Source organism: Thamnophis sirtalis, unplaced genomic scaffold (assembly GCF_051295495.1).
Source record: "Thamnophis sirtalis isolate CommonGarterSnake01/CBP01778 unplaced genomic scaffold, rThaSir2_p1.2 scaffold_8, whole genome shotgun sequence".
Lineage (NCBI taxonomy): Eukaryota > Metazoa > Chordata > Lepidosauria > Squamata > Natricidae > Thamnophis > Thamnophis sirtalis.
In genome coordinates this window covers 2084225-2101912 of record NW_028261388.1, presented here as the reverse complement: position 1 = coordinate 2101912, position 17688 = coordinate 2084225, and the positions used below count along the sequence as shown (strand labels likewise).

General features: G+C 44.0%; 1 protein-coding gene across 1 annotated transcript; it reads right to left on the bottom strand.

Moving 5' to 3' along the window:
• Positions 1-2450: 2450 nt before the first annotated feature.
• On the bottom strand, positions 2451-13577 carry UCP3 (uncoupling protein 3). The gene is made up of 7 exons (XM_087720955.1): positions 13309-13577; positions 10303-10512; positions 8592-8801; positions 7017-7214; positions 6791-6892; positions 4947-5127; positions 2451-3138 (listed from the first exon to the last, which is right to left on the bottom strand). The coding sequence occupies exons 2-7, from the start codon at positions 10430-10432 to the stop codon at positions 3024-3026; spliced, it is 936 nt and encodes a 311-aa protein (XP_087577081.1). The 5' UTR covers positions 10433-10512; positions 13309-13577; the 3' UTR covers positions 2451-3023.
• Between the last annotated feature and the right edge of the window lie 4111 nt (positions 13578-17688).

Below are 17688 nucleotides of genomic sequence, written 5' to 3'. Positions count from 1 at the left end.
GGAAACAAGATCTCTTTTTTTCACTGGGTCCTTCACTAGAAAGAAAAAAGGAAGATGGTTTAGTCACAGCCGTCTAAAGTTCTGTATATATATATATATATATATATATTTTAAAAAAGGTTTTAACAAAATAAACAGCGTCAATAAATACTTGGGAAATGTTTCAAGCTTCACTGCATTTAAAAAATTACAGAAGCCCTACAGAAGCCCTTATGCTTTTATTTTTCATTTAATGTTATCAGAAGTAGGAAGAGCCCAGTAAGAAGCTGAGTTCAACGTAGAGATATTTTAGACTGTGTTTGTTAAAAAGTTATACGGTGTATGGGCTCTGGGAAGTCGGGGGGAGGGAAGGGAGGTGGGGTTTTAGGGGGAGGGGGGAGGGGGGAAATATAATATGTGTTAAATTTTAAAGTACATGATTGCACTTGTATACTGTGGCTTTTTAATGTTAGTGTAAAAATAGAACAAGCTGAATATATTGGAAGGTAATAGAAGTACACCGAAGGGAGGAGCTGAGTGAAAGAAGAAGGAGGGGTGGAGAGGGTGAGAGAGAGGAGGAGGAGAAGGAAGGGAGGGAATGGATTAAGAGAGGGAGTGATAGAGGGGGAGGGGAAGTAGGTAGTAGAGGGGTATGTAAGAAGGAAGAATGAAAGTTGGAGGGGGTTGAAAGAGGGTGTATGGTGGGCCAAGGTGGTATATTGGGTTTGTATTGTAGGGGGTATTCTCTATACAAGCGAGGGCCGTGCTTATTATTCAATGTTATATGCCCCGGTTATGCACAGTATACATATGATTGTATAGAATGAAATGGAAATAAAATATTATGTTTAACGAAGAAAAAAAGAAAAAAAGAAGTAGGAAGAGCCATAATTGGCTAAGCTAAGTGCTACCACCCATCCTTCTTAGAGAAAAATTGACCAAGAGGATTATTTTTACTTAAAAGAAAAAAAAAGCATGGAGAAAATGCTTCACTGTTGCTTCAATTACTTTCTATGGGGGGAAAAAAGACACTCAAATGTTTTCAAATTTGGGAGTCCAGATTTGCAACGTTTTGCACCGTTTTTGTAATTGATCCCTTTCAGAATTTCATTTTCACCCTTGGCGGAAGGGAAAGAAGCATTTCCCCCCCCTTTGCTACCTCAAACAGGCTTTTTGCAGAAGTTGTTAACATTATCAAAACGCCTTCTGGACTCCTTGGAAATTGGACTTGCTTCTTCTATTTTGCTTCTTAATACACAAGTATAATTTTTAGATTTTTTGGGTGTGTTTGGGTGTGTGTGTGTGTGTGTGTGTGTGTGTGTGTAGTGGCTTTTTCACGGCGTTTTCTTCGGTGTGCAAAGCTACCTCATTTAAGAACCTTTGCAAATAGTTACTGAGTTGGGGAATCACCAGTGGTGGGTTTCAAAATTTTTTGGAACGTACTCTGTGGGTGTGGCCTCCTTTGTGGGAGTGGCTTGCTGGCCATGTGACCTGGTGGGAGTGGCTTGCCGGCCATGTGTTTTTCTTTCTTTCTTTCTTTCTTTCTTTCTTTCTTTCTTTCTTTCTTTCTTTCTTTCTTTCTTTCTTCTCTCTCTCTCCTCCCTTTTGTCTCTCTGTCCCTTTTTTCTTTTTTTCTTTCATCTCTCTCACACTCTTTCTTTCTTTTTTCTTTCTTTCTTTCTTCCTTTCTTTCTCTTTCTCTCTCTCTCTGTGTCAGTCTGTCTGTCTATCTCTCTCTCCCTGTGTGGCAGTGGTGGGTTTGAAAAATTTTTGGAACCTCTTCTGTAGGTGTGGCCTGCTTTCCGGGTCCACTGGTGGAACCTCTTCTAACCGGTTCGGTAGATTTGACGAACTGGTTGTACCGAATAGGTGCGAACTGGTAGGAACCCATCTCTGGGCATCACCAGAACCTGATGGTTCTGCAGAGCAGCGGTGAAATGCTACCAGTTCGGACTGGTTCGCCTGAATCGGTAGTAAAAATGCTACCTGTTCGCTCCAACCAGTAGTAAAAAAAAAAAAAAATGCTACCGGTTTGAGCGAAGTGGTTTTTCTGACGATCAGTTGTGACGCCTGATTTATATTAGCTAGAAAGCAAGGTTTTCTGCTTTCTAGCTAATCTAAATCGGGTGGTACAGCAGATTCCCCCCCCTTCCGCTGTTCGCTTATCTTTGCAGGCGAGCATCTGCAAAGATGTGTGGAGGTGGTGCATGCAAAGGGAGCATGCATGCTCACATTGCTACCGAACCAGTAGCAAAGTGGATTTCACCCTTGGTGCAGAGCCTCATGCCGCCCCCCCCCCCCCCGCCACAGCCCAAAAATTGCTTTTCCACCTTGGCAACTTGTGGACTTCAACTCCCAGAATTCCCTAGTTAGCCAGAATGCTTTTAAGACAGGGGATTCTGGGAGTTGAAGTCCACCCGTCTTCCAGCGGCCCGACTTTCCAAAACACTGCTCTGACATGTTTCCCGAAAGATGGATCAAGTTAGGATCGGTGTGGTTTCGTAGTGTTTTATGATCCTTACCTCTCGGCATCTGTTCACGTGATACGAGATCCACATCTGGGTGGCTCCCTTGAGCAAGGATGCGCGATCAATGTCCAGTTGTGGCATGTTTATAGGATAAAAAAGTTTTCTTCCAGTGCCTGAAGTCTCATGGAAGTTTTAAATAAAAGGAGAGAACTTAGTACAGATAATATCCAAGATCCTGATAGATGTATTAGAGATATCCCAAGAGAAGATGATAGATATGATAGACAACCCTTTGTCTGAAGAGGTGTAGGGTTTCCTGCCTAAGCAGGGGGTTGGACTAGAAGACCTCCAAGGTCCCTTCCAACTCTGAAATTCTATTCTATTCGTGCCTTACAGGGCAGAGCAATTGTAGCAATTAATATAATTGATTAGTACGCTTGCCGTCACGGCAAAAATCTGTTGGCAGAAAGTCCTTCCGTTAAAATCCCGCCTTTGGGTGTCTGTCTTCCTTCTCTCTTGGGCTCAAGGAGACCCTTGCCCAAATCAGATCGGGCAAGTTGGACTTCATGTCGAAAGTCAGAAGGGGGCTTCCCACGAAACCTGGGCCAAAACCATCAGCCTTTTCAGCTGCTCGTAAGACACAAACATCACCACGTTCCAGGATCCCAGACGTAAGAAAGAAGGGATGAAGCTGGAAAAACGAGAAAATAATAATGATTTAAATCCAGAGATCTTTCAAGAGAAAAGTCCTCCACTCCTCTGCTCGCAACAGAATCCCTTATGCCCCCAGGGTTGAAATTTTGGGCTTGGGCAACCTGGAACTACACCGATTAAGATCTGACCTAAGTGTAGTTCACAAAATTATCCTCTACAATGTCCTACTTTGCTGACTACTTCAGCTTCAACCGCACGAGCACACAATAGATACAAACTTGTTGTGGCTCGGCAGGAGCCGTTGGAGCTGCCGCCAGACTCTGACAGCGAGTGGTCTTATGAGTCGGCCCTGGAGGAGGTGGAGGACCCTGGACAGGGTGCCGACTCCGAGCAGGGCGAGGAGAGACTGCTTGGCCACCAGGTGGCGGCAGAGCCTTGGATCAGAGGGAGTGTTCAGGAAAACACTTGTGAGTTGCTTCAGGATGCACCCCATTGAAGGGCTACTCCACGGAAAGAACAACTGCGTAATTGTAAGAGATGATTGCGCTTAGCTGAGGCTGATTAAGATCCTCTCCCGATTATAAAAGAGACTGTTTGGGGCCACGCCCTGTTTGCAGGAGTCAACTTTCACAAATCAAGAGAAACCAACTTGGAGAAGTGGTTTGCTGTGAGAAGCCTGTTTGCAGAGCTGCGTAGATTTATAGGACTTTTTGCCAGAGCGATTATCTCTTTGTTTATTTTGGGCTTGCAGCCAACAAGAGTCTGGACTGATTAAAACATTCTTTCGTACGTCTGTTTTGGCTTTCGTTCCTGGACGGAGAAGGGTGTGTGTGTCAGAACAGAAACTCAAGATAAATTGCTCCAAACTCGATTGCAGAAAATACGACTTCAGCCACAGAGTGGCCGACGCCTGGAATGCTCTCCCTGACTCCGTGGTTACATCCCCCAAACTCCCAGATTTTAACCTAAGATTGCCTACTTTTTTTTTAAGTTTTATTTTTCTTTCTCATATATACATTCACAAATATACATTCTCGTAAGCACTACTGATATTTATATGTTATCCTTTATCACAATTCTTTTAAAAAATTAAAAATATAATTGTGGTCACTGCCCGTACATCCATCTTATTTTACAACAACCCTACTACTCCTTCCGTCCTCCCAACCTCCCTGCTCTCCCTTCTTCTTTCCTCCTCTCCTTTCTCTTTCCTTCTTCCCCTTCCTCTCCCCCACGCCTCCTCTCTTCTTCCCCTTCCTAGCATCTCTCCTACTCTTTCTACCCCTCCCTTACTTCCTCTGCTTTACCCTTTCTTCCTTTCCCTCCTCTTCCTCCCTCCTTCCATTGTTGCGATGACTTATGTTGTTCTTCACGCTGAATGGATTTTAGGGGTGGCATTCAAGCAAAACCGGGACCATATTTACATAAAAATAAATTCCTTCTTCCACATTTTGTTTTCGTAATAATAGTTCCACCTCTTCTGCTTTTCCCTTCCCCTCCCCTTAGTTTAATAGGGTTTTATCTGGTTTACTTGATCTGTCATCTTTCATTCATATTCAATCATAAAAATGCCCCTGTGTACTGAAGTACACCGATTTCTCTTTGTCCTTTATTCTCAAAGTTAACCTATTCATTTCTGCACAGACCAACATTTTCTTTATTATCTCTCCTTCTGATGGGGAGTTTGTCTGTTTTCCAGTTCTGTGCAAATACAATTCTAGCCCCTGTTATTACAGGGAGTCCTTCGGGATTGGGCGGCCTATAAATTTATTAAATCAATCAATCAATCAATCAATCAATCAATCAAAGGGACCCTCCTCTTGGGGAGGGGGGAAATTGACCCACCCTTTGTAGAAAGCGTTTGGTCCTTCCTTCACCACCATGGTCAGCATACAGCTCAAGGCGTTCTTGTATTGTCCGGCCCTGGAGTTCATGTATCGCGTTTTGACCACGTCCACTGGAGACGCCACCACCGTCGCGCAAAAACCGGCTCCGAACGCAGCGACGAAGTGGCACGGGAAATTGTCTGGGGAGAGGAGGGAAGAGAAGGCGGCCCTTAGGACGATGGGCATCAAGAACCCAGATCAGTGTTTCTCAACCTTGGCGACTTTAAGTCCTGTGGACTTCATTTCCCAGAATCCCCCAGCCAGCACACCTGTGCTGGCTGGGGGATTCTGGGAAATGAAGTCCACAGGACTTAAAGTCGCCAAGGTTGAGAAACACTGACCCAGATAGAAGGTGCTCCTTCTCTCCAAATATGCTTCCTCAGAAAGCATTTGCGGATGAACAGAGTGGAAAGGGACCTTGGAGGCCATCTAGTCCAACCCCCCTCCTACCCAAGCAGGAGACCCTACACCATTTCTGACAGTCCAGTCTCTTTTTGAAAGCTTCCAGGGATGAAGCTCCCACAACTTCTGAATAACAGAATAATAAAAAAAGATGAACATAGTTGGAAGGGACCTCGGAGGTCATCTAGTCCAACCCCCCCCCCCCCGCCCAAGCAGGAGACCCTACACCATTTCTCTCCTTGAAAGCCTCCAATGATGAAGCTCCCACAACTTCTGAAGGCAACTTCTGCTCCATGGATTGATGGCCACTGTCAGAAAATTCCTCCTTATTTCTAGGTTTTATTTATTTCCTTTTTAAGACAAAATCTTCCTTGAGTTATGAAGCCCCCACACACGTCACAAGGTGACATTTCTACAGTTTTCTTGTATTTCTTATATACCCATTTTGTTCATGTGACAGGTAGTCCCCGTTTAGTGACCAAAATTAGAACTGGTTATTAAGCAAAGCATTCGTTAAATGAAACCCTGACAAAGCTTGTGAGCTACTTTCATCTGCAAAAGGGTGAAGATAGTTTGCAAACTTACTTCTTTTCATCACAGTTGTAGCTGCCAATGGTCTCTAATCGAAGCCGTCACTAAACGAGGACTACCTGTAAATGCAGAATTCTCCCCCTCCCAATTTTTCTCTGGCAGGTGGGATTAAACCTTTCCCTTATTTTTCATCAGATGATATATCTACATTTCTCCTGTCTTTCTTATTTATCCATTTTCTTCATGTGGCGGGTAGTCCTCGCTTAGCGACCACAATTTAAACCGGCAACTTGGTTGTTAAGCAGAGCATTTCGTTAAGGGAAACCACGACTCCCTTGCGGTCCGCCTTCATCGTTCCTTTGCTGCAAAAGTTGTGAGTGCAAAGATTGGTCACAAAGGGACCTTTTTTAAAATCACAGTTGGAACTGTGAAGGGTTGCTAAACGGAGCCGTCACTAAGCGAGGACCGCTTGTAATGCAGAATTACCCCCCCCTCTCAATTTTTCTCTGGGGGGGAGGGGGAAATGAAGAGGTTCCCTGACCTGCCATCAGGGGATATATCTACAGTTTTCTTGCATTTCTTATATATACAGTATCCATTTTATTTATGTGGCAGGTAGTCCCCGTTTAGTGACCACAATTAGAACTGGCAACTTGGTTCCTAAGCAAAGCATTTTGTGGAAAGTGGAACCCTGACGAAGCCTGCGATCCACCTTCCCTTTTCCTTTGCTTTAATTAAGATCGGCTTTCCCCCCACATCACAGTTGTAGCCGCCAATGGTCCCTAAACGGAGCCGTCACTAAACGAGGACCGCCTGTAATGCAGAATTCCAATTTTTCTCGGGGGGGGGGGAATGAAGAGGTTCCCTTACCTGTCATCAGGTGATACTTCAGCAGGGTTTCCTTGATGAGGTCGTAGGTCACCATCTCCCCACAGTTGACAATGGCATTCCGGGTGATGTTGGGAAAAGTCCCTGTCCCGGAAAGGAAGGAAATGTTGGTTAATGCGGGGTGTGGTAGGGGCGGGGGGTGGGGTGGGGAAGAAGGTTCCGGGTTCCAAAATTGCTTTGGGGGGAAAGAAAAGATGGGGAGAGGCACCTTTCCAGAGTCCTCGGAAGCCTTCTTCCCGGGCAATCGTCCGATAGGCGTCGACGGTCCCGTTGTATCGCTTGGGCGTCCCCACCAGCTGGATGTGGGCTTGGAAGCGGACCTTCACCACGTCCGTCGGTTGGGCGCAGGTCACCGCCATGGCGCCAGTGGTGCAGCCGGCAAGGAGGCGGGTGAAAATGCTGGTATCTGAGATGTGACGAGGGAGGGAGAAGAGGAAGAGGAAGAAGAAGATGAAGTAGAAGTAGGAGAAGAAGAAGAAAAAGAAGAAGAAGAAGAAGGAGGAGGAGGAGGAGGGGGAGGAGGAGGAGGAGAAGAAGAAAAAGAAGGAAGAAGAAGAAGAAGAAGAAGAAGGAAGAAGAAAGAGGAGGAGGAGGAGGAGGAAGAAGAAGATGAAGAAGAAGAAGAAGAAGAAGAAGGAAGAAGAAAGAGGAGGAGGAGGAGGAGAGGAGGAGGAGATAGAGGAGATGGAAAAAGAGGAAGGGGGGATGAGGAGAAGAAGAAGGACAAAGAGAAGATAGATGAGAAAAAGAAGAAAAGGAAAATAAGAAGAAGATGAAAAGATAGAGGCGGAGGAGAGAAGAAGAAGAGTAGTAGGAGTAGATGAAAATAGGGGGAAGAAGAGGAGGAGATGAAGGAGGTGATGGAAAAGGAGGAAGGGGAGGATGAGGAGGAAAAGAAGGAGAAAGAGGGCAAGAAGATAGATGAGAGGAAGAGGAGGAGGAGGAGAAGAAGAGGAAGAGGATAGAGGAGGAGGAGGAGGAGAGAAGAATAGTAGATGAGAATAGGAAGAGAAGGAGAAGAGGAGGAGGCGATGGAAAAGGAGGAAGGGGAGGATGAGAAGGAGAAGGAGGAGAAGGAGAAAGAGGGAGACAAGATAGATGAGAAAAGGAAGAAAAGGAGGAGGAGGAGAAGAAGAGGAAGAGAAGATAGAGGAGGAGGAGAGTAGATGAGAATAGGAAGAGAAGGAGAAAGAGAATAGGAGGAGGAGGAAAAAAGGAGAAGGTCGAGGAGAAGAGAAAGAGAAGGTAGAATAGCAAGAGGAGAAGGAGAAGAGGAAGAGAAGATAGAGGAGGAGGAGAGTAGTAGTAGATGAGAATAGGAAGAGAAGGAGAAGGGGAGAAGATAGAGGAGAGGAGAAGGAGAGGGGAAGATGAGAAGAAGTAAGAAGGAATAAATGAGAATAGGAAGAGGAGGAGGAGAAGGAGAAGAAGAAGAAGAGGAATGGATGAGAATATGAAGAGATGGAAGAGGAGGAGGAGGAGAAGGAGAAGAAGAGGAATGAATGAGAATAGGAAGAGACAGTAGAGGAGGAGAAGAAGAGAAATGGATGAGAATAGGAAGAGAAGGAGAAGGGGAGAAGATAGAGGAGAAGAGGAGGAGAGGGGAAGATGAGGAGAAGTAAGAAGGAATAAATGAGAATAGGAAGAGGAGGAGGAGAAAGAGAAGAAGAGGAATGGATGAGAATAGGAAGAGACGGAAGAGGAGGAAGGAAGGAAGGGCAGCAGGAGGAAAACGAAGAGGAAGAGGAGAAGAGGACCCTTGTGCAGTAGCCTCTAAACTTACGCTCGGAGCCCTCGGGGGTGTAGAGTTCCTTCACCGAGTCGTAGAGCCCGATCCGGACCGAGGCGAAGCTCATCTGGCGCTGGAGACCGGCCACCAACCCGTTGTAGAGGCTCTTGGGCCCTTCCGTCTTCACCATGGTGGTGATAGTGCCCAGGACCCCCTTATATTTCACCTGTCTGCTCGCTTTGCAAGTCCTCGATTCCCCTGAATCTGAAAGGAGAAGGGAGACCCAGCGGCGTTATCATCCTGGCATCGGTCTAAAACCAGAGATTCCAGACTTTTGGCCATGGTTAAGTCACGCGGACCTCAACTCCCAGAATCCCCCAGCCAGTCCGCAGGTCTTAACCGTGCCAAGGTTGGAAGGTTGGGTGTAGAATCAAACCTCGGATGCCAAACCCAACAATCATGGCTTGTGGCAAACCCCCCCCCCCCCCAACCGATCCCCACAATGGACGAGTGGCTGCAAAAAACGGATGGGGTGAGCAGAGATGGTTAAATTGGCTGTTTCGATCCAGGGGGGAAAAAAAAATACAAATATTTTTATTTCTGCTTGGAAACCACTCCTGAATTTTGCGCTTGAAGTGGGGGAGAAAAATAATAAAACTTTGATTTTTGGGTTTTACCGCTGGGCTACATTTGCGGTTAGAGCCAAGGTGGCGCAGTGGTTAAATGCAGCACTGCAGGCTACTGCTAGATCAGCAGGTCAGCGGTTCAAATCTCACCAGCTCAGGGTTGACTCAGCCTTCCATCCTTCCGAGGTGGGTAAAATGAGGACCCAGATTGTTGGGGGCAATATGCTGCTGACTCTCTGTAAACCGCTTAGAGAGGCCTGAAAGGCCTATGAAGCGGTATATAAGTCTACTGCTATTGCTATTGCTATTGGTTATAGAAATGGGCCATTCTTTGGTGCAAAAGTGAAAAAGTTGAGGTTGGATGTTGTGATTTTATTCTACTGCACCAAAGGGTGTCGAGAGTCCATGCCTTTTTTTTTTCCTTTTTCTCTTTTTCTTTCCCTCCCTTTCCCCTTTTCCCTATTTCCCTTACTATTTACTTTATTTACTATAAATAAACTTATACTATACTATACTATACTACTACTTTTTTATTTTCTTTCCATGCTGTATTATAAACTAATTAAAACAAACTATTGAAAAAAAAGGCTCGTGGGAGTATTTATTGTTAACCGAGGCATTTAGCAACTGTTAGGATGATGGATCCCTGCCCTGGCAGGGGGGGGCGTGGTCTAGACCAGTGTTTCTCAACCTTGGCAACTTGAAGATGTCCGGACTTCAACTCCCAGAATTCCCCAGCCAGCATCTGCATCTGCTCCATGGTCCCACTGAGCCGAGGTGGCGCAGTGGTTAGAGTGCAGTACTGCAGGCCACTTCAGCTGACTGCTATCTGCAGTTCGGTGGTTCTAATCTCACCGGCTCAAGGTTGACTCAGCCTTCCATCCTTCCGAGGTGGGTGAAATGAGGACCCAGACTGTGGGGGCAATATGCTGACTCTGTAAACCGCTTAGAGGGGGCTGAAAGCCCTATGAAGCGGTATATAAGTCTAACTGCTATTGCTATTGCTATTTTCATCCTTCGTTTCTCTTCTCGTGCGAGAAGATTCCTCCAGTTCTGACCGGATGCTGGAGGATGGAAGGATTTATACTCTTGGCGATCATCGTCTCCTTTAGTGACGGGGCCATTATGATTTGGGGAACCTACCTGGAGCCGGACTTTTGCTGTGTCCAAGGGAAAGGTGCAGAGGTCAGCAATGCAGGCGGCTGTGCCAGCGCTCAGGAATTTGATGGGCGCGGACGGCGGGATCTCGATGGGCTTCAGACCAACCATCCTTCTCGGAAACCTTCCTTTGGTCGCGGCGGCCTACAATTTATGAATGGTTGCACAGCTCCACCCTCGAATGAAGGAACCTAGAAGAAGATGATGATGAAGAAGAAGATGAGGAAGAGGAAGGGGAAGAGGAAGAAGAAGAGGAAGAGGAAGGAAGAAAAAGAAGAAGAAGGGGAAGGGAAAGGGGAAGGGGAAGAAGAAGAAGAAGAAGTAAGAAGAAGAAGGAAGAATAAGAATAAGAAGAAGAAGAAGAAGAAGAAGGGGAAGGGGAAGGGGAAGAAGAAGAAAAAGATGAAGAAGAGGAAGATGAAGAAGAAGAAAAAGGAAGAAGAAGAAGATGAAGAAGAGGAAGAGGAAGATGAAGAAGAAGAAGAAGAAAGAAGAAGAAGAAGAAGAAGAAGAGGAAGATGAAGAAGAAGAAAAAGGAAGAAGAAGAAGAAGATGAAGAAGAGGAAGAGGAAGATGAAGAAGAAGAAAAAGGAAGAAGAAGAAGAGGAAGAAGAGGAAGAGGAAGATGAAGAAGAAGAAGAAGAAAAAGGAAGAAGAAGATGAAGAAGAGGAAGAGGAAGATGAAGAAGAAGAAAAAGGAAGAAGAAGAAGATGAAGAAGAGGAAGAGGAAGAGGAAGAAGAAGAAGAAGGAAGAAGAAGAAGAAGAAGAAGAAGAAGAAGAAGAAGAAGAAGAAGAAGAAGGAAGAATAAGAATAAGAATAAGAAGAAGGGGAAGGGGAAGGGGAAGGGGAAGGGGAAGAAGAAGAAGATGAAGAAGAGGAAGAGGAAGATGAAGAAGAAGAAGAAGGAAGAAGAAGAAGAAGATGAAGAAGAGGAAGATGAAGAAGAAGAAAAAGGAAGAAGAAGAAGATGAAGAAGAGGAAGAGGAAGATGAAGAAGAAGAAGATGAAGAAGAGGAAGAGGAAGATGAAGAAGAAGAAAAAGGAAGAAGAAGATGAAGAAGAGGAAGAGGAAGATGAAGAAGAAGAAGAAGAAGAAAAAGGAAGAAGAAGAAGAAGATGAAGATGAAGAAGAGGAAGAGGAAGAGGAAGAAGAAAAAGGAAGAAGAAGATGAAGAAGAGGAAGAGGAAGATGAAGAAGAAGAAGAAGAAGAAGGAAGAAGAAGAAGAAGGAAGAAGAAGAAGAAGGAAGAAGAAGAAGAGGAAGAAGAGGAAGAGGAAGAAGAAGAAGAGGAAGAAGAAGAAGATGAAGAAGAGGAAGATGAAGAAGAAGAAAAAGGAAGAAGAAGAAGATGAAGAAGAGGAAGATGAAGAAGAAGAAGAAGAAGAAGAAGAAGAAGGAAGAAGAAGAAGAAGAAGAAGAAGAAGAAGAAGAAGAAGAAGGAAGAAGGAAGGAGATGAAGAAGAGGAAGAGGAAGATGAAGAAGAAGAAGGAAGAAGAAGAAGAAGGAAGAAGAAGAAGAAGGAAGAAGAAGAAGAAGAAGAAGAAGAAGAAGGAAGGAGATGAAGAAGAGGAAGAGGAAGATGAAGAAGAAGAAGTAAGAAGAAGAAGAAGAAGGAAGAAGAAGAAGAAGAAGGAAGAAGGAAGGAGATGAAGAAGAGGAAGGGGAAGAGGAAGATGAAGAAGTAAGAAGAAGTAAGAAGAAGAAGAAGGAAGAAGAAGAAGATGAAGAAGAGGAAGATGAAGAAGAAGAAGGAAGAAGAAGAAGGAAGAAGAAGAAGAAGAAGGAAGAAGGAAGGAGATGAAGAAGAGGAAGGGGAAGAGGGAGAAGAAGAAGAAGAAGAAGGAAGAAGAAGAAGAAGGAAGAAGAAGAAGAAGGAAGAAGGAAGAAGAAGGAGGAAGGAAGAAGAAGAAGGAAGAAGAAGAAGGAGGAGGAAGAAGAAGAAGGAAGAAGAAGGAAGAAGGAAGAAGAAGGAAGAAGGAAGAAGGAAGAAGAAGGAAGAAGGAAGAAGAAGAAGGAAGAAGGAAGAAGAGGAGGAAGAAGGAAGGAGGAGGAGGAGGAGGAGGAATTAGAATCGATAATAGATCAGCTGCCTCAATGGCTCTCGTTGACGTTGGACTAAGATCTAATCCGAAGCGTTTAGCCGTGCCAGCCGAACTGATAGGAGGATGCCCAGGAGCCGCCTAGGGGAGGGGAGGGTAACAGTGGATCCATCCGATAGTGTGGTATAGGCACGCAAAGATGATGCAGGCAGTCCTCAACTTTCAACGCTTCATTTAGTGACTTGTTCGAAGTTATCATGGTGAAAAAAATAGAATGGAATAAAACAGAATGCAGAAGAGAAGACAAGAGAAAAGAGAGAATGGAATAGAGTGGAATGGAGTGGAGAGAAAGAGGAAGGATGAAGAAGAGAAAAAGGAAAGAATAGAGGAGAGGAGAAAGGGAAGGAAGGAAAGAAGGAAAGGAAGGAAGGAGTGGGGAGGGGAGGATAAAAGAAGAGAAGAGAATAAAACAGAAAAGAATAGAATTGAAAATAGAATAAGGAATAGAACAGAACAGAAAGAGAAGAGAAAAAGGAAAGAATAGAGTAGAAGAGAGTAGAGGAGAGGAGAAGAGAGGAGAGAAGGAAGGAAAGGGGAGAGAGAAAGGAAGGGAGGATAGGGAGGGGAGGAGAAGAGAAAGGGAAGAGAAGAGAAGGGAATGGAATGGAAGAGAAGAGAAGGGAAGAGAAGGGAAGAGAAGGGACGAGACGAGACGAGAAAAGAATTCTTTATTGCCCAAGTGTTATCGGACACACAAGGAATTGGTTTCTGGTGCAGAAGCTCAGCTTAAAAGACCAAATAATAGGTAACAGGTCATAATCATAGTTACAATCATTCATTATAACTTACAGCCAACAATCGATAAATCATAAATAGCCCCCCAAAGCGACTGATCGCAAGTCGAACTCTACATGAAACCATGCAGTAAAAACAGAATTTTCACCTGGGCTCAAACCAGCGTCTCTCCCAATTCACAGGCTGGAGTTCCCCGTTTGCAGCCTGAAGAATCTTCTTGCAAAAAAACAGGGGACCTTTTTTACATCACGGCCAATGAACCGTCCGTCAATCCACCATCCGTCCGGTCCGAGCGGGGAGCAGCCCTTCCGTCCGTCTCAAACCTATGTCGGGATTCTGTCTGTCATCGTTGTCGATGCCCCTTTATAGACTCAGCTGGGTTGGCATTTCAGCAAGATGCCAAGGGATGAACAGACCGATCATGTGGCCGGTCAGCCAGTGCGAGGACACAAATGACCCCCCCGCCTCGCCCGGTCTGGGTCCCAAAATAGCGGTGGGTTATGTCATTCTGGAAATATCTGTTTATACACAGGGGATTTTTCTGTGAAAAATGGGTGCTGGGTCCTCTGTGGACATTAAACGGGACGATAACTGGTTCTCGACTTACAACCATTCATTTAGCGACCGTTCAACGTTAAAAACGGCACTGAAAAATGGATCACGTAGGATCATTTTTTTTCATGCTTACGGCCGTTTCTCCGGGATGACGTGATCAAAATTCAGAGTCTTGGCGGCAGCTGGTTCCTATTTACGACGGTCGCAGTGTTCCCAGGGTCACGTGATTTCCCCTCTCGTGACCTTCTGCCGAGTGTAATCAACAGGGAAGCCAGATTCGCTTAGTGACTACATGATTCACTTAACAGCTACAGGGATTCAATTAACAATTGTGGCCAGAAAGGTCGTAAAATTTACTTAACAACCGTCTCGCTTAGCAAGGGAAATTTTGGGCCTGTAATTCTGGACTTACCTGCGTTATTTCTGCAAACGTCCAAGTTGCCCATCTCTGCAGTGTATGGCGGCTGCGTTCCCACAACCAATTTAACCAGGTTCGGTGCAAACAAACTAGGGATTGCTGCAAAGGTACCAGCATTCTTAACTGAAGCCTGCGTTAACTTGGGGAAAAATGTTTCGCTCAGTTTAGCAAAGGATGGAAATTGGTTTTTGGGACTCTGCCAATCTAGAACGTGAGTGAATTCAGCACAGGCCAGTCCTCGACTTACGACCACAATAGAGTTTAGGATTTCTCTTGCTAAATGAGACCGCTGTTGAGTGACCAGAATTTCCTTGGCTAAGCAAGTTGGTTGTTAAGTGAGTCGTGCAAGCTTTTCGCCGTGGTTAAGAGAAACAGCATCACGCCGGCGTTAAGCAAATCCACCCCAAAGTCACCCGGGAAGCCGGATTCATTTAATAACCATTTCACTGACTTTTAACAGCCCCAGTAATAATTCACAACTGCAGCCTGAAAGATCTTGAAAAATCAAGACTGATTTAATTGATTTGATTGATTGATTGATTGATTGATTGAAGACTTACTTCAACAACTGTCTGGCTTAAAAACATAATTTTTGGGGACCAAACCCTGGTTGTAAGTCGAGGACTCTCTGCATTGGTAGATCTGCTGCAAAATCCACAAACATGCAAAGCGTTCGGAACCCAGGGCCGTCCATCCGGAAGGCATCCTTGAGGCCATCTGGTCCAGCCCCTTGCTTAGGGCTCCACGCTGGAGCAGCCTCTGCGTATTTAGGGGACATTCTAGGAACAGGTTGTGCTTACAATTTACATTTGTAACAGCCCCCAAGGCCAGGAAATGGCAGTGACCTCCATCCACCACTGTGGGTGCCGACGTCACAAGAAAGAAGAAATATTTTTCTCCTTGGCAGGAGAAAACACCAGCCCTCTTCTCGGGTTTCTAGGACAAACAGTTCCGGCAAACATGCCCCACTTATTTGGGTTCCTCTAGTAACCCAAGAAAAGTTCCCACAACCAGGCTGGGTTGTCTGGCAAAAATATTAAAATAGCCTCATTGTTAGAAGACGGCATTGCGAAGAGATACCAAGGGGGACAATAGAATTTTACCTGGGGGAGAATTATTTCTTCCCCAGCAAGAAATAATTCAGATTATTGCAAGGTCAGTTCCAGCTCTGTTACAGTTGCGATCCTGCATGCACGCAACGGGATGGGAAAAAAAATCAGATTGTTTTTTTGAGAAGCATAAAATGATAATAATTGAACGGTGTAACTTTTTCTGGGGATATGGAGAAGAGCCCAGAGAACAAGTTAAAACAAGGGGATTTTCCCCCCTTGTTTTTCCCCGAACGGCATCCCTCTGCTAAACAAATAATTCCCTCTCCACTGTCAAACCATTCACTAAGACTGCATTGCTATTATTATTATTAGTCTTCTCATCCTTCCTATCGCCCGTCTCCTCCCACTTGTGACTGCAGGACTGTAAATTTGTTCTTTGTATCTTTACGATTTATATTGATATGGATTGTTTCCTGATTGCTTATTTGGAACCTATGACTATCATTAAGTGCTGTACCTTATGAGTCTTGACGAATGTATTTTTTCTTTTTATGTACACTGGGAGCATCTTCTGCACCAAAGACAAATTCCTTGTGTGTCCAATCACACTTGGCCAATAAAGGATTCTATTCTATTCCTTATTCCTATTCTATTCTATTATTCATTCCATTATTCTATTCTATTCCATTCTTCGTTCCATTAGTCTATTCTATTCTAATCCTTATTCCTATACTATTCCATTCTATTTCTTATTCCTATTCTATTCTTCGTTCCATTATTCTATTTCTATTTCTGTTCTATTCCATATTCCTTTCTATTCTATTCTTCATTCCATTATTCTATTTCTATTCCGTTCCATTCCTTATTCCTATTCTATTGTATTCCTTATTCCTATTCTATTCTATTCCATTCTATTTCTTATTCCTATTCTATTCCATTCTATTTCTTATTCCTATTCTATTCTATTCCTTTATTCTATTCTATTCATCATTCCATTATTCTATTCTATTTCTATTTCTGTTCTGTTCCATTCTATTCCTTACTCCTATTCTATTCTATTCCTTTATTTTATTCTATTCTTCATTCCATTATTCTATTCTATTTCTATTCCATTCCTTATTCCTATTCTATTCCTATTCTATTCCTTATTCCTATTCTATTCTATTCCTTTATTTTATTCTTCATTCCATTATTCTATTCTATTTCTATTCCGTTCCATTCCTTATTCCTATTCTATTCTTCATTCCATTATTCTATTCTATTCCTATTCCTGTTCTATTCTACTCCATTCCTTATTCCTGTTCTATTCTATTCTATTCCTTATTCCTATTCTATTCTTCATTCCATTATTCTATTCTATTCCTATTCCTGTTCTATTCCATTCCATATCCCTATTCTATTCTATTCCTTATTCCTATTCTATTTCTCTTCCTGTTCTATTCTATCTTTCTCTGTAGCAAATCAGCTTCCCTGCCTTCCTCTGTAGTACTCAATTCCCAATGAATATGGTTCACGGCTGGGGGCGATGGGAGTCAGAGTGAGAAGCACGGAAGGGAAGCGGGATTGGGAAAGCGTTAATCTTTGCATTCTCCATTTCAAATTTCCAACAATTTGGGCTTGAAGCTTTTTCCCCCATTGCAGGAATGGACCAGCTGGGCTGGCTCTGCTTCGCTCTCGTTTTAATATTATTGCACCACCTAATTTCTAAGCTGTGGAGATGGCAATATCGGTTAGTCCTCGAATTAAGAACGCAATTGAGCCCAGAATGACGGTCGTAGGCCGTGCTGGTTGATAAGCGTGTCACCCATGTGACTGCATCTGATTTGACAAATTTCTTTTGCCGTGGTGGTTAAAAACGAATGCCGATTTTGCAAATGGTTGTTAAACAAACCCAGGGTTTACAAGGGGCATTATTTTTTTTGAAGGAAACCAGAAATGAATGCTACTTTATGACCTTTTTTTTTGCCCCTGGGTGAGGTCTGTCATAACTTTGTTGATAATCAACTGGTCATAAGTCGAGGACTACCTCTAGACAGAACCGAGGGATTTCCTCAGCCTTCTGGTCCCTTCTCAAATTTTACACCCTATCCAAGAAAAGTGTCAACATTAGGGAAATGCCTACTGAATGGGTCTCTTGTGTGTGGCCCCTTTAAGACGCCTGGCCTTCGACTCCCAGAATTCCCCAGCCACCCATGAATTCTGGGAGTCGAAGTCCAGATCTCTTAAAGGGGCAGGAGGCAGGCAAGGCTGCTCGATTGCCTCAAGCGTTACGTGGCTATCCAGGAAACAGGCTTGGATTCATAAAAATATAACGTCGTTTTTATTGTGTAAAAAAGCTGCGTCACAATAATAATAAAAAAACAACCAAACTAAAAATACTTCGTAAATAAATTAGCACAGGTTCCATTGGGAGGCGTTATTGTTACCCCAAACCCTGAAATCTTCTTAAAAATTGGACAAACCGAGAGAATCAAGGCTTATTACTGTACAATTGATTAGTGTT